The following is a 17830-nucleotide window of genomic DNA, read 5'->3' as shown; positions in this document are numbered from 1 at the left end:
AATAGCATTTTTTGTTACTACATATTTCGAAAGTAACCCTTTTTTCCAAGAGTAAATATATTTATTGCTTTGAATGAAAATTCAGTTTCATATTTTCGCTCATGTTATATTCGAGAATTAATACTTAAAAATTTGACAATGAAATATTTATAGAACCATAGGCAATGTGGATATGAGTATACCTAATATGGAATCTGTATTATGTCAAGAACTCCACGGAATTTTTCGATCGTCTCCGTATTATATTTCTTCGCATAAAAATATGCTAATAAAATAAATGGGTTCTTAACTACATCTGTTCAACATCGTTTGTTTCAATTTCCTGCTGAATGTTTAATTGTCCTAGTTCTGTTCAGATGAAAAAGGTATTTCCTAACCTCGATACAAAACTCTAGAGGATCATTCGTCAGGTCGTTTGAAGAAAAATCTATGAATATATGTCCGGAGTTATGTCGTATCTGAAATCTGGGTGACGAAAATGCTATAATCCTGCTAGTTTTTCCAAAATAAAATTGTAAAGTTGGCTTAATGAAGGTTAATAATAGATATTTTGCTTGTAATTTCCCAATTGTTTTTCGTTAGATATGGTGAATTAATCATATTTCAAGCCTTTTTTCTTTGTCAAAACGACGATTGTATTCATATTTACACCCCATGGCGGCTTCAATCGTTTCTGTCAGCTGTTCCGTTTGAAATATCATATCCTCCATCGGATGTAAACAAAACTAATAAATCCTAGTTTTTGACGAAAACAGATTTTTTTTCAGGAATTCATAATTTACAACGAGAACCAATTAAGAAAATACAAGAAAACTATCCATTATTATGAATAACCTTACCCTCATTAAACCAAATTTACAATTTTATTACGGAAAAACTAGCAGGATTACAGACTTCGTGAGTCCCAGATTCGTAATCTACGACCAGAATCTGTAAAATTATTCAAATTAATACGCTATTTTAAATAACGCGATTGATACATACAATATAGAATTTTGCCGAGATCACAAATATTTGGAAAACTGTTGAACGGAAAATGAGTGAAAAAATATGTAAAAATATGCTGAATGTTCCTGGAATTGAAATACCCCAAAAAATATAGGGTATCTATATAATTTAAAACAATAGTCACCGTCCAATCCGCTTTTGTGTGACACCCCCTATATATTCTTATATACAGGGTGTCTCAGGTGGTAGGCACAAAACCTGTGTTTTTTATTAGGAAATACCCTATATTTCACTCCAGATTTAGGAAGCATGGTTAGAATGAGGCTAATTTTGACGTCTCATGTGCTCAAAATTTTCCGATTTTGAGATATTTCAATTTGTCAATTCGAGCATCTCTGAAAAAAACTCGATAACTCCGACGCAAAAAAATTTGGTGGAATGAGATTTTGGCTGTGAATACTAGAATGAAGGAATCAAATACTGTATATGGGTCATATAATTATTCAAAACTCTGCTGAGAATTTTCGAAATATCGTCATAGGACGTTTCGAATAGTGATGAAAATTGTGAACAGAATTGGTCTTAATATGAGGATTATTTTATTTTCGAAAATATATTTCATTGTAGTTTCGTTACAGAAATTGCATTTATGACAAGGGCGATCCTAGCCTTTAAATTGGGGGGGGGTCGCCGTTATGAACATTTTTTTGATCCTCTGTATAACCGAAAGAGCCTAGATTGAGAAAGTATTCTAATCTCAATTTTCAAATTTCTAGTCGACCCAGTTCCTCAGTAACTTCTTGATTGAACTTGAGTATTCCCAGTTAAAGGTCATAAAAATAAGGTGAAGTTAAATTATTGGGTAAAGTATTTTAAATAATGAGGAAGTCAAGGGAATCATAATTCTTTTCAAATTTAAATATCTTCTCTATATGTACGAAAGAGCCAGGAATGATAAATATTCTAATCTCCATTTCCAAATTTCTAGTCGACCTAGTTCTTCTGTAATATCTAGTTAGGAATTTCCAGTTGAAGGCATAAAAATATGGTGACAATAAAATATTCGGTTTTTCTTTGGTTTTTGATTAAGAAAAATAATAAACTTCAATTGTAAATGAAGTGTTTCGAAAGAAACACCATCTTGAAAAAATCTTAAGAATACAAATAAATGAATTTCAAAGGAACATAAATAAATCTCTAAATAAAACGAACAAATATAAATGAAAATAAATGAATGAAAATGAAGAAACATAAACAACTTTCTTGAAAAGTAAATAAATATATGAAAAAATAAATAAATATGAATAAAAACGAATGACTATGTATAAATTAAAAATATCACAAATATTCAGTTTGAAAATGAAAGTTTCTTCTTGGAGCCCTTCAGCTGATTGTGAATCCATGTCTTTATTTGTGGTGACGTGCGATTCTGAAGAACAGGAGTTTCTTTTATCACTGTTTGTATCACTTTCAAAGGAGGTAGAGCTTTTCTATTCATATATTCTCCGAAAATACGGAAAATAGCATCCTTCTCCTCTTGGGTCCACCTCACTCTTTTGAGGGTGCCAGATAGGGTATGGGCTATAAAAATGGAAAAAAGAGTTGAAACAATACACAAGTTTCAGTAACTTTTCAAGACGAGAGTGATTCTACTCTAACAACACAAGCAATTTTTTTTCTCAAACATAAATCGTATGATATATCAAGAGAATTTTTTTAAGAGACATTTATTCCACTCCGTAGTGATTCACTTGGTCCTAATGAACATGAATTGTTGAAATTCAAGTTCTTTCATATTATATTTTAGATCTGGAGTGGAAAAATTCAATATACTTCACGAGAGCCCTCGCTGGAGCTCAGCTGTAGATTTGTTTTCGATTGGTAATACTATAATATAAAATATAGTGATGAAATCACTATTTTACGTTCACGGCCGTACCAAAAAAAATTGCTTCGGGAAATGACATTAGTAAAGTCGAAATTTCAAGATGTTTTTGAAAAAAAAACTATTTTGAGGTTGGTGAATTGATTACAATTAGCAGTTCGAATGAAATGTAATTATGTATCTCACCTTTGCTGGAATTCCTCCTATTCCCCCCACTAAGATTTGGAGTTCCTCCTGTTGAATTGATTTCATTTGTAGGAATTGGTTCTTCATCATTGACAACCTCATTTTCGGAGTCATCACTGCTTGCATTTTCATTTTCTCCTTGAGCTGTTTGCAGGAGTTGTGAAATGCCCAAAATGTCCCTACTTATAATGGGCTGACGATAAATGCCCTTGTGTATCTTCTCCGAATGGCCCATGAAGTTCGACAAATCCACTACGTCTTGATTTTCAAGATTCAAAGTAATACACGTAGTGGCTATATGTTTCCTCAAATTGGTGCCACGTAGTCTTGTCGGGTGCTCAGCACCACAAGCTTCAGAGAATTTCCTCATCAAAGTGCAGGCACTCAGATGTGGATGCTTTTTTGTATCCGACCCTGGTGTACCGAATACATAAGGGTTACTCTTGTGGACCCTCATATTTGTTCTGTTTTTTATTATTAATTGGATGCACTCACATAAATGAGTATCCAATAGAACAGGAACCGTCCGATTCAACTTGCCCCTTATAGTGAATCGAACATATTTTTTTGCAATTTCTTTTGATTTCTCTGAAAGTGATTGAAATAGATCATTATTACTTCTCTCAATCGTTTCGTATTTTTCAAATTCGGTAATGCTAATTCTCTCGACTTCTCCAGCGCGTCGTCTATTGAAAACCTGGATAGACGTTAGCGTTGCCTCTGCTAAGTCTATCCAGGCCAATGACGAGAAGCAAATTTTCAATTTCTCAAGGGCGTCTTTTCTCTTCTTGGTCAAATAGTCGCTGAGTTTTTTTATGTCGCCCATTGTGGGTAGCATAACTGTTTTTGTTCTACTCATTTTCAGTTGAGTTTCAGCAACAGTTCTGTTTACATTTATGTTCACTTCTTGAGCGAAAACTTTCAAGAAATATTTAGCATTTTTTCGCATTTCTTCCTTGTGGTTTTTAATGCACTCTGTTATTAATAAATTGCCAATCTGCTTCAGCAGTGTGCCCAAACTGAACGCTACCGAAGGAGCTTCGAAGCAGTTCGTAGTTTCAGTGTACCGGGCACACATATTTATAGCAGATAAAACCATGTCTACAAATTTTGGGTCATATATAGAGGCTAAATTATTTATTTCCTTACTCAGTGCCTTCATTTTAATGAGGAAATTACCAATTAATCGTAATCTCTGCCTTATCATTTGGAAATGTCTCGGTTCTCTATATTTTTCCACCATTTTGTTAGCATAAATGATGATGAGTTCATCATATCTGATTGCTCTACATACATCATCCTCCCTCAGCGGTGGGAATAAATGATTTCTCACAGTTATTGATGCCATAGGATGTATTCTTGATGTGATTTTTTTACTTAGCAAATTTGGCAATCTTTTAATGTCGGAATCAATGCCTGTGCAGGATCTGAAATGCACTCGAAGGGTGGCTTTTGAGAAAAATCCCTTACAGTTTGCACATGCACTGTAATCGCTACCACTTTTATTCCTGCTGCTTTTAGGCCGTCGCGCCACAATCAGCTCACCATCATTTAAATTCTCATTCGTATTAAAAAGGAAATTTCCCCTTTTTCTTATCTGACCAATAATCTTGGCCCTTTCTACGTTACCTTTTGGTAACATAATAAATTTTTTCACCTCCTCCTCACCGCTGTGTTTATTCTCTAGGTGTCGTGAGATTTTTTGCTGTTTCGTATGGCAGTAGAAACAAAAATTTGCCTTCTTGTCTCCTTTTCTTCCGCGGGACTCAGTTACCATCATATTTTCATCATCGCACCCTGGTTCGTTTAACGAGGAAGATAAATGAACTTGGATGCTTTTCGAGAGGGAATTATTATTGGACTCATTCGGTTGCGTTTTCTCCTCAATATTCAGATCCATTTCAGATAGAAAGGAACATGGTGTTGAGCTCCGACTGCCATCTCGTGAGTTATCAGATTGCGTTTCTGAATAAGTAGATAAATTATAATCTGAATCATCATCAGAATTGTCTCCATAAACTGAAAATAATAATAATAATTTAGGAAAAACTTTGAAGTTATAAACATTTAGGTTCACAAGAAAGCGACAGCGCGATGTTTCATATTTCTCGAATTAGGGAACATATACAGTGTGTAGATAAAAAAGGGGCAAAATCAATAAGTGAGTTATTTAATGTTTTCTTATGATTTCACTCATGACGTCATTTATTTTTACAGGTTGACGTCATATTTTCTTTCAAATAACTACCCCATTTTTTAGCTGCTTTATTATACCTACTTACATGAGGTTGTGCAATAAGTTACGTTAATTACAATCTTTCACACCATTATTTAGGTAAATTGCAGAAAATGTGTGATCTTTTGAAAAAATTTGTTATCTACGGTTTCAATTGTGTACACCATCATTAAGGCAAGTTTGATAAAGGAGAGAAAATATTTGGATTAATAATTAGAAAAAAATCATGCTGTGACTCTGTGAAATATGGTCTTCATGAGCAATGTTACCATAAGATGGTTAATTAAAAACTTGAATTCACCTGAAAGAGCGTTTTGCTTGATAAGATTCAATAACACAGCTCTTAATTTGATTTCTCACGTTATCCACACACTGTATAGAATGTATATAAATATTTATTATATTTTATTATTTACATACAGGGTGATTCACCGCGATGGCCTATTAGAAGTCCAACGTCCAATTAAATATTTGCATATGAAATAAACGATTGACAATAATTAACAATGAAACTAATTTAATTTCAGACTTGTTTCGAATGGTACAATATATACTTTTTATGATTTCATAACAACCATAACCTTAGAAATATTATGAAGATCCATATTTTTATTTTCTTTCAGGAAAGCTCAAGTAATAATTTCTCTAAGAGGTATGGAACATTGGGCAAATGTTGCAGGTCCCATTATTAGGAATTACTGTTCTATACAGGGTGTATCTTGAATGGTTGGCCTTCGCCTAGTAGTGAATGCAAGTCATCCAGGCCTTTCAGAAAAGTAGCTTGTTGCGTATCCCAACTGTTAGTTTCGGAGATACAGGGTGATTCAGGGAAAAATCTCAAAGATCTTATTATTGCCCTAGAAATATCAAAATAACATTGAACGCTCTGAAAGGTTGTTTGATGTGAACAAACCCACAAAATTCAAATAAAATCGGACTGCTGATTTGCGAGTAATGGTTATCCGAAATTGAAGCCGATTTTCATTAATCTTCCTGTACATTACTAACTGTCTTAAGATACACAACAAGCCACTTCTCTAAAAAGCCTGGATAACCTACACTCACCACTAGGCTATAGCCAACCACTCATGTTACACCCTGTATAAGCAAAAGATTCGAAAAATTTCGAAAGAAGGTTTTACAGTAACGATATCTGAACAAATATATTTTTTCATTTTTCAGTATAGATTGTAGAAACAAGTTTCAAGGAATATGGGTATTAATTTAATCAATTAATATTGCTCTCACGAAAATATATGCTTTTTCTGAGAAGGGTATAACTACCTGATAATTCTATCTCATCTTCAGGTTCCACTTGAACTGGTATTCCATGATGTTGCATAATACTCTGTTTGTTTTTGTCAACATTCATATCTGAAGCTTCCATGGTACTATTATCTGAAGCATAATATAATACCGTTTTAATTCAATGGCATGATAACAATGATCACACATAAATATACAGGGATATTCAAGGAAGGTTGATTATTATAAATGAAGTACCTTGAAATTCTGCATATCTGTCTTCCTCCTCTCCACAAACAGTGGAGAAAACAGTATCATCGAAGTTCTTCATAAGAGAAGTAGATGATCGGTTAATTTCCACATATTCTGTTCCAATTGAAAAATCATTGAAATCCTCATAGACTAGAGATTTTTCTGGCGATCTCCGCGGATTAAGCAATATATCTTCTATAATTATTTTCTCTGCAAATCAATAAAGATTCAATATCAGCCCTCGATATAGCTATTAGCTATCAGGTCACTACAGAGGCGTACCCAGGCATAAGCCTTGGGGAGGATATAGAAAAAATTGTTCGCATTTTCCTTCTTTTGAAGAAGTTTTCCAAAGAAGTTTGCTTACTCATAATAAGATTGTGTTATATAAGGTTGTTACATACAATGGATATTCCTCCTGGGGGAATATATCCCCCTTATCCCCCCCTTGGGTACGCCACTGCGTCACTATAAAATTAAAGTTGTTCGTGAATTGAGCTATAATATACATACATATATAATAGTTGAGGATGAAAATAAGACTCAAATGATCTTGTTATCAAAAATATGTGAAGAACAAGTAAGTAGGTACCTTGAAATGCTCCGTCACTACTTTGTTCATCTCTACCCTCAACGGTGGAAACATATTCATGGTTGATGGAGGAAGTAGATGGTCTGTCCATATCCACATATTTTTTTCCAATTTTTGAATCAGTGGAATGATTATCGCCTATAGATTTTTCTACTGATTCTCTTTGTTCGAGCGTTTCTTCTTGAAGAATCCTCTGTTCTTCTCTTTGCTCTGAAAATGAATATGGATTGGATATAAATATTTTATTGCAAACAGTCACTCAGAAAAACTTAATTGTACCCGTTGGGCAAAATTCGATGGTATTGAATAGTAGCCCTGTAGCCATAGGATCTAGGAATTATGGATGGCATATTTTCAACTTCGATTTTTAAAAGATGGATAATGACCAAAACCAATCCCTATTTATTTATTCATTAATGAGTGAAATCTCATTTTGGATTCAATGATTCATTTTTATGAATTTTTATAGTTAATGAATGCTAATTAATAACGATTCGTTTTGAGTTTTTGAAAGCTATATTTCATCAAAACACAATAAAATTGAAAGTTTAACTGACTTTTCATATAGAAAGAAAGAAATGATTAATCAGGTGACATAAAGAATGATACTTTATTAAACTTATATATTCAAATGCTTGATTCTGAAAATAGTGGAAACCCTAATTTCCGATATTTTTTGCCTTTTTACCGAATTTCAGCGAAAATTTGACCGAAATATTACGATTTAAGGTTGAAAATACGTGTCAAATGACCGTGTTATTGAAAATATTTCGAGAAAAAGTAAGTACCTTGAATTGCTTCATCACTACTTTGTTCATCTCTACCCTCAACGGTGGAAACATATTCATGGTTGATGGAGGAAGTAGATGGTCTTTCCATATCCACATATTTTTTTCCAATTTTTGAATCAGTGGAATGATTATTGCCTATAGATTTTTCTACTGATTCTCTTTGTTCGAGCGTTTCATCTTGAAGAATCCTCTGTTCTTCTCTTTGCTCTAAAAATTAATATGGATTGGATATAAATATTTTATTGCAAACAGTCACTCAGAAAAACTTAATTGTACCCGGTGGGCAAAATTCGATGGTATTGAATAGTAGCCCTGTAGCCATAGGATCTAGGAATAATGGATGGCATATTTTCAACTTCGATTTTTAAAAGATGGATAATGACCAAAACCAATCCCTATTTATTTATTCATTAATGAGTGAAATCTCATTTTGGATTCAATGATTCATTTTTATGAATTTTTATAGTTAATGAATGCTAATTAATAACGATTCGTTTTGAATTTTTGAAAGCTATATTTCATCAACACAATAAAATTGAAAGTTTAACTGACTTTTCATATAGAAAGAAATAAATGATTAATCAGGTGACATAAAGAATGATACTTTATTAAACTTATATATTCAAATGCTTGATTCTGAAAATAGTGGAAACCCTAATTTCCGATATTTTTTGCCTTTTTACCGAATTTCAGCTAAAATCTGACCGAAATATTACGATTTAAGGTTGAAAATACGTGTCAAATGACCGTGTTATTGAAAATATTTCGAGAAAAAGTAATTACCTTGAATTGCTTCATCACTACTTTCTTCATCTTTTTTAACAACGGAGGAAACATATTTATGGTTGATGGAGGAAGTAGATGGTCTGTCCATATCCACATATTTTTCTCCAATTTTCGAATCAGTGAAATTATTATCGCTTACAGATTTCTTTACTGATTTTAGCTGTCCAACCATTTCATCTTGAAGTACCCTCAGTTCTTCTTTTTTCTCTGAAAATGAATATAGATTCGATATGAATATATTATTTGTCACTCAGAAAATCTCAACTACAACCTTAAGAAAGGAATATAATGGATGGCATATTTTCAACTTCAATTCTCAAAAGATGAATACCTAATGTCCAAAACGGAATCCCTTTCTCCTTTTGTGTTCAATTCATAAGGGAAAATTCATTTTTGTTTGAATTGATTAATTTTTTCAATTTTTTTTATTCATATGAAATAAAAAATTTAACGATGTTGAATCCGGAGACCTTACTGACCACCAAATAATTTAATTATCAGAAGTTCACAAATTATCATAAATAGGCCCTTGGTTGATTTGCCGTGTGAAACTGAAACTTTTTATGATTTTTGTAGTTTTTAAAGAAATTTATTTATCATATTATATATCTTCGAAAATTGAAAAAACGATTTTATTTATTTTAGAAACATTTGTGGTTTTTAATAAACAACAATTATGTATTATAACTTCTAGACTAAGTAAGCAATAAGAATGAAATAATTATACCAATGGATTTTACCAAAAAAGTGACTGTAGTACTTTTCATTTCACGCCAATTTCCAATTTTCTTCTATAGCTTGAAAACAGTTGAATTTATTATCTGTTCGAGTCCGCAAATGTGCCATTCATCTTTTGCTAGCTCAAAAGTTTTCTGAGATCCCATCACTAGACAACGAATTTGGGACAGCCGATATAGTCAATTGAAATGTTTGGCTCTATATGTACAGGGTGTTTTATTATTAACTGGATTAACATATATGGTCGTGTAGATGACACCGGGAGAATAATTTTTGTCTTATGACATATTTTTTTTTTTTAACGACTTTATTCTTCAATTAGATACAACAAGGCGACATTTAGCTTGAAGCTACTCTTACATGTAACCTCATCATACCATAACATCCATGACCTAGCCGGGATTCGAACCCGGTACCTTCAGCATCACAGCCGTCTCCCAAACCACTGTGCTGCCGAAGGTAGACAACATATATCTCGTTTTCAAAGCGAACTTGAGACACAAAGGGTTCAACGTAATTTCTGAGCAATATTTTATTGAACATGATCAGTATGAACCTTTAAAGTTACGATTTCTGGTCACACCAACTTATTTTTTGGTGCTAAATTCGAAAAAGGTAAAGAACCCTGAAAAAAAATTTCAAACTGGCGGAAAACCTGCAATGTTCGTAATTTTTTTTTTCGGTTGTCAAATTGAATTTCATTTTCCGAATGAACTCAATTTTCCAAGAATTTCAATAAAAAAATCTTTATAAATCGAAAGGAATATAATTGTTGCATGTTTACAGGAAAAAATTATTCACCCGAAATTGATGAAATATTTCACGATTGTCTTGTTTTCATACTTTACACGAATATGAAAACTGAATCGAAAAATATCAAACCTTCCTTCATTAAAGCCATCCAAAATTCTCCTCCGGTCTTCTAACAAAATTGAATTATCCTTGGATGAGTTCAAATTTATAATTCACAGGTAATAACTCAAGGTCGAGAGTTCGACCCCTAACATAGATTCATTGGAATTACAGTGAAATATTTTTGTGATAAATTTTCATTACTATTTGAATTGTTTCGACAGCTCAATTTCAAACTTTTGGCCATCATAGCCCTACCAGTTTTTTTTTTCAATTATGCTAGAGGACCAAAAGAAAAATTTAGATGGCTTTAATGAAGGAACTGTTCGATATTTATCGATTCTTTTTTACTTTCGTGTGAGGTATAGAGATAAGTACAATCATCAAACATTTCATCAATTTCTGTTGATTTTTTTTCGCTTTAGATATGTAAAAAATATTTTGGTTCGATTTATGAAAAAATTTTCTCACAAAAATTATCTTAGAAAATTGAGTTCATTCAGAAAATTAAATTAAATTTAGCAACCGAGTTCTCGTTCGGAAGTTATCGTATAAACGTTCGGCCGGACAGAATCGAATTTGAGGATAGATTTGTCAACAGTGAGTGGAACCTTTTGAAACCATTTCCGGCTCGGAATTCAAAAACTACAGACATCGTGATGAAATGATAGAGCGATCAATTCGGATACAGGCACTCGAAAAAATTTAATTTTATTTTATCAACAATAAGTTTCATTTCGAAATTTCTGATTACGAAACAGGAGGTACAGGGGGTGTTATGGAACTTTGCAGTATTGTGATCAATTAAGAATATTCTATATTCAATTATAGTGGCAAAATTCATATGTATCCCTGGAGATTTTCAAAAAGAAATTTCATTCTAACAACTTATTTTCAATCGATAAAAAATAATTATGGGTGATAATATAAAAAAACAACTCACCTTTTTCTGTTATCAGTACTGCTTCATATTTGGCACCTCTATGTTTTACAATGCAGGCATTATTATCTCCTTTTTTCTTTGAAATATTTTTCATTGAATATATTCCGTAAGTCTGGTTGGGAAAATGAACTAGACCAAACATTTTTGCTTTCCTGGAAAACACAATTTCTTTATTTAACTGTCTCAATTAAGATTATCAATAGATCTTACCTTACAAAAAGATCGAAATATTCAAACACAAGTTTTCACTCCGAAATATTCACAACACAACCAACTTCAGATTAAAAAAATCGAATTTATCTGCTCGTCTATTTTCAGAGTTCTAATATTCACTTGGAGAAATTCAGAATAGATCTGTATTATTCCAACTGTTACTAGGCCCTAGTAACAGAAATTTTTTTATTATCTCGTCAAATGAGCGAGATTTTGCCTATATACGATGACATGAAACACCCGATATTGGTTATACACAAAAATCTAATACATTCAAATATAAATCGTTTTCAAGTTTTATATCTTCAAAAAAGTAATTTTAAGGTTGAAAAATATCGAATTGTATATTAAGCTCTTACCTTTAATAACTGAATAAACAAAAAGTCCTTAGGTCAAAGGCAAATATAACTTATAAAAAAACTTCAAACACCTTCACTAACTTCACTTAATAATTGAGTCTCAAAAACGTACAAATATCAGTCAGTCAGTAAGCAAGACCGTATAGAAATAGTGAAGAGTACTAGTATTATATAGTAATTACCCCTCCCAAGATTTTCAAAATATGAAATTTCAGAATTCTTGCAGAAACGAAAAACGAAATTTTTTTCCATAAAAATGAACCAATAATCATTTTACTTTCCTTTGAAATCTTCAAGGCAGTCGAAAATCGCACCCTTCAGAGTTTATTAGTTTATTATCGCTTTCAAGATAATTATTTTTATTTCCCTACGAGCACGTCTATTTTCGAGATTTATTATTATCCTTTGTATATCCACTTTGTCGGCGTTGCCTCTGGTTTTGCCAAATGTGATTTTTGTATTCGTCATCGGTATACGCCAGGCCAGTGATTCCTAAAGTGGTCCAGGTTATTGCAAAATATTCAACGCTTTCAAATAATAGCTACCTAAATTTGCATAACGGTCAAAAAAGTTATCCGTCTTTACTGAATTTTAAAGCCGACCCATAAAACGAACCGTAATTCTGTTATGGATAATGCCGACAAAGCATTATCAGAGGTGTCTACAAGCATGAGAGTTGCTAAGTACAGGTCCATTATGCATAAGATATTGTAATTACTGTATTGAATTCGTATAAGATCCTCTTTATTTCCGGAAAGCAATGTATTGATCGAACATCATTTCAACAGTTTCATCAGCGTGATCAGATTGGAATATGATGAATCTATACTGACGTTTGAATTGAGAAGTGCGTGCGTATCTACAAAAAATCACTTTTGGGATATTGATTGAACTTTAAATACTTTCATTTGTGCCATCCACAGATTAAATTTAATTAACATGCATTATCATTTATTTTTTCTTCATATTAATTCAATTGAATCTGTGGATGAAATGAAAGTCTTCAAAGACAAATATCCCAAATGTGCTATTTTGCAGATACGCCCTTTTCAATTGAAACGTATATTATATTTTTGATGGTCTTTTTAATGTGCTTTCAACAATTGAACATTTGCTCCCATAACCACATATAAAATATTATGAATCTAAATAATTGATTGGAAATACAGAGATATATCTTCGTAAAAATTCCATAAAAATGAACCAATAATCATTTTACTTTCCTTTGAAATCTTCAAGGCAGTCGAAAATCGCACCCTTCAGAGTTTATTAGTTTATTATCGCTTTCAAGATAATTATTTTTATTTCCCTACGAGCACGTCTATTTTCGAGATTTATTATTATCCTTTGTATATCCACTTTGTCGGCGTTGCCTCTGGTTTTGCCAAATGTGATTTTTGTATTCGTCATCGGTATACGCCAGGCCAGTGATTCCTAAAGTGGTCCAGGTTATTGCAAAATATTCAACGCTTTCAAATAATAGCTACCTAAATTTGCATAACGGTCAAAAAAGTTATCCGTCTTTACTGAATTTTAAAGCCGACCCATAAAACGAACCGTAATTCTGTTATGGATAATGCCGACAAAGCATTATCAGAGGTGTCTACAAGCATGAGAGTTGCTAAGTACAGGTCCATTATGCATAAGATATTGTAATTACTGTATTGAATTCGTATAAGATCCTCTTTATTTCCGGAAAGCAATGTATTGATCGAACATCATTTCAACAGTTTCATCAGCGTGATCAGATTGGAATATGATGAATCTATACTGACGTTTGAATTGAGAAGTGCGTGCGTATCTACAAAAAATCACTTTTGGGATATTGATTGAACTTTAAATACTTTCATTTGTGCCATCTACAGATTAAATTTAATTAACATGCATTATCATTTATTTTTTCTTCATATTAATTCAATTGAATCTGTGGATGAAATGAAAGTCTTCAAAGACAAATATCCCAAATGTGCTATTTTGCAGATACGCCCTTTTCAATTGAAAAGTATATTATATTGAATATGAATTGATTCATCGGAACATTCTTGAGTCTAGACATTCCCAACCGTCTCGGTTAGATTTTTTGAAACTACTAAAATCTATCAAATGATTTCTTCCTATTAAAAACTTCCTGAAAATGCAATAATCTACTGAAAAATTGGATATCAACTAAATCTGGTCATACTGAGTTTCATTATATTTTGAGTATCTATTGACACTTTAGCTCAAATGATAGGTACACTGAAATTATCGTACAAAACGCTATTATCGTACATGCGATATCGTACATAGAATTGAGCAGCAAATTATCGTACAAAACGATAATTATCGTACGAACGGCAACGCTGTACTAGGGCTCTTGCAGCAAAAATTCGATAAGAGGGGGAATATCATCATCCACATCTTGAAGAAAACACCAGACGTGGTGTAAACATTTATTTACAACCCTTGTATTGCCGATAACTGGAGAATTCACTATATGGATTGAAGACATCTGGTTACGGTCCCGAAATTCAACATTAAAAAGATGTACCTATATCTGAATCATCTCTATACCGACCCCGAGGAGTCTTTTCAAGCCGGACTTTAATATTTTCAATATTCTGCTTGAATTTTATGTAGAAGCCTCTATTCACACGAAATTTTGCATGAAGATCAAAATTGATAATTTATATATTCAGGCAAAATTTCAACTCGAGCAAATTTGTTGTAACTTATATATTAGGTGTACATTTTTTTAATTCTTCTTGAATTTTCTATTGTTCTGTTTATGCTATCCGCACGAAATTGTGCACGCAGTCTCGAATGATCATTTTATGTATACACGCGAAATCTCCATCTGATCAGATCTGTAATCACAGAGATATCAAGTTTTTAATATCCAATATTCTTCTTGAATTTTCTATGGTTAATTTTTTATGGTTCTCATTATGCGATAAGCTTGAAATTTGGCGAGGAGCTTAGCATTGCTATTTTATATCAATACCCAAAATCTCAACTCAACGTCAGTTCTGTGGTAACAGAGTTTCTATGGTTCTGATCAAGTGATCAACAAGATATTTCGCACGAAGCTTTATATGGTCATTCTACATCTGAATGCAAATTTCCCTCGCAAATGTGACTTTGGTTTCGAAATTCACAAAATACAAAATTTCGAACGGCCATATTTACGGAACCCCTATTCAGGTTCTGCTTATTAAACGAACTCAACTGCGGCATTGGAGATCCGAACCTTCCCTGCAAATTTCGCGTATACAGGGTGTTTCATTGGGAAACGGAAATACTTCATAGGTGCTTAGTTGACACCAAGGCGATTCTGGAGATACCCCATTCATTGGGTCTTACAGTCTTCGTAGGCGAGATACAGAGTGTTTTATGCGTTTTGCCCGTTCCTTTCAGAGGCCATTTCAAACGAACCACCCAGTATATTTTCTTCATATTTGGCAAATATGTTCCTAATTGAGAGCCCAAACGTATCATGCAATAACCACCTCGAAAATTCAGGTCCTGGTTAACAAAAAATTATGAATAGTTTGAATCCTCGTAACAACACCCTGTACATCGGAATTTTGAAAATCTGTTTCGATATTCGGAAACACCACTAAAAACTAAACTGAGAAGTGTAATTCAAATTTTCGCGCAGACAGTTTTACTGCACACATTTTCAAAGTGAAAGTGAAGTTTTCAAGAACTCATCAGGCTTGTCGGCGTTCGCTTTACGTTGCCGGATTTCATGACCACTTGGGGTTCTGCATTATTATCTTTTCAATTCTCTAATCAGACTACCTCGGTAGTGCAGTGGACAGAGATGTCGACTGTGGTGCCGAAGGTACCGGGTTCGAATCCTGGCTAGGTCATGGATGTTGTACATGTCCGGTGATGGTTAGGTTAGAGGCTAATGACCATAGCAGTCGATGCCTTCAATGAAAGAAAAAAAAAAAATCTCTAATCAGAATGTTGATTCCTCAAAAATGGAATGCAAAATATAAGAAAACAATTCTATTTCATCACTTCCAACTGATCCTTCTTGAGAAATATAAGTTTCATTATTTCATACCACATTCCATTATTTTATGATATTCTTCATTTTTTATATCAAATTATCTAGAGTCGAGCGTGGGCGCAATCGAATTAAATAATGGTTCATCCTCATCATCCGATCATTACTCGATAATCTTAAACAAAAATGCCGAAAACAAAACAAAAATTAACAGGGCCCAAATATGTGTTCAACGAGAAGGCGGTGTTTTTGAACATTAACTCGATATTTTATAGCATTTTATCAAATCCGTCTGTTATAAATGTTTCCTATTAATACAACTGTCTTATTTTCACCTTTACGAAAAAATGTTAGATAAGCTTTGTTGCTGAGAATGTTATTACGAATCTAAATGCATGAAAAAATATAGGGTGTTCCATTGAAAAAATATCATTTTATGAAATATTATGACAACGCGTCTATTTTTTTTTTTTCGGCATCGAGAAGGCCACTGAGAATGCTACCAGTTTGCCCATTTAACCGACATCGTAGCATCCATAATAACAGAGTTGGCAATGGTGCCGACTCAATTTGGAACACCCTGTATATGAACATTCAAAATCTCAATTGAATCGGATCTGTAATCACGGCTCTATTTTCAATATTCTCCTTGAAACTTCTATAGTCCATTTGTCATGGTTTTCATAATCTGATATCCATCAGTTGTGTGGTCACGTAAATATTGGTCATTTTTTTGGTTATTCTTTTTTAATTTTCTATTGTGCTGATTAGATGATGAGCATTAAATTTTGCACAAAGCATTTAAATGTCATTTTCCATCCAATTGGAAATCTTTATCGCGATCGAAACTGCAGTTCCGACATCAACAAGAAAATGAAATTTCGAACGTCAATTTTTACGGAAACCATAATCGGATTTTATCCATAAACGAACTTAACCGCGGCATTTCTGATCCAAACCTACTCTGAAAATTTTAAGTTTCTAAGACCTTTCATTAGAGAATTATCGTGTACCTATACGGCTGAACGGTCAGAGTTGAATTTGAGGACGGATTCGTCATCAGTGAGTCGAACCTTATCATTTATCCATAAACTTCTTATGGACATTTCCAATGGAAGACCCTGCATACATCACTTTTTTCAAATGCGAGTACATCTGCATCCCATAAGCAATAGAAAGGAATATCCACATATTATTTGCACAAATTCCTGACCCACACATTTCATGAAGAAAAGAACGAATGAAAAAAATATATATTTATTGCGTAATGCGAGATGATAAAAATTTCAACCGAAAATTAATGTCCCGAAACTCAACAATAAAGAGATATATTTCAAAAATATCGCCTGATATCCCATTGAACTGCGTACTACATATTGACATCTTATATTTCCTCATGTCATTTATACATATAGTGAACTTCTACTTGAAGAATTGAAATGCGAAGAAATAGTTAATTTCCCATCTAAAGCGGAAACTTCCACTCATATACCGAGAAATGTTCGGACCAATGGCACATTTAGAACCGAATGTCATTCCGATTCCGAGAAGAATATAATTTCATTGAGAAAACCATTTTCATTCCTTGTGCAAAGATATTTCTGACATGCGGGACAGTCGAAATCGAATGAATAGATTTTATAAGAACGCAATAGAGACGATATCAACGTGATAAACGTCCTGGAACTATGCAGTATATTAGGGTACTGGAAGTCAGCATTATACATATATCAGTTCCAAGACTGTCCCGGAACTATCATTTCGGTCCTGGAAGTCAACATTAGGCATATATCAGTTCCAAGACTGT

At 33.0% G+C, this 17830-nt stretch overlaps 2 protein-coding genes across 2 annotated transcripts in view; both read right to left on the bottom strand.

Moving 5' to 3' along the window:
- The window catches only part of LOC123688383 (aldo-keto reductase family 1 member A1-like), a 39683-nt gene that overhangs the window by 21255 nt on the left and 598 nt on the right, over nt 1–17830 (bottom strand). The gene's annotated exons all lie outside the window — the stretch shown is intronic.
- Nucleotides 1529–15959, bottom strand: LOC123688350. Its single transcript, XM_045627103.1, has 8 exons — nt 11455–15959; nt 8919–9128; nt 8133–8342; nt 7345–7554; nt 6759–6962; nt 6540–6653; nt 3020–5038; nt 1529–2529 (listed from the first exon to the last, which is right to left on the bottom strand). Exons 1-8 carry the CDS (start codon nt 11594–11596, stop codon nt 2297–2299), a joined length of 3342 nt encoding a protein of 1113 aa, XP_045483059.1. The 5' UTR covers nt 11597–15959; the 3' UTR covers nt 1529–2296.

Source organism: Harmonia axyridis, chromosome 1, assembly GCF_914767665.1.
Source record: "Harmonia axyridis chromosome 1, icHarAxyr1.1, whole genome shotgun sequence".
Classification (NCBI taxonomy): Eukaryota; Metazoa; Arthropoda; class Insecta; order Coleoptera; family Coccinellidae; genus Harmonia; species Harmonia axyridis.
Note: the sequence above shows the minus strand (reverse complement) of the source record. Positions and strands in the feature narration are given on the sequence as shown.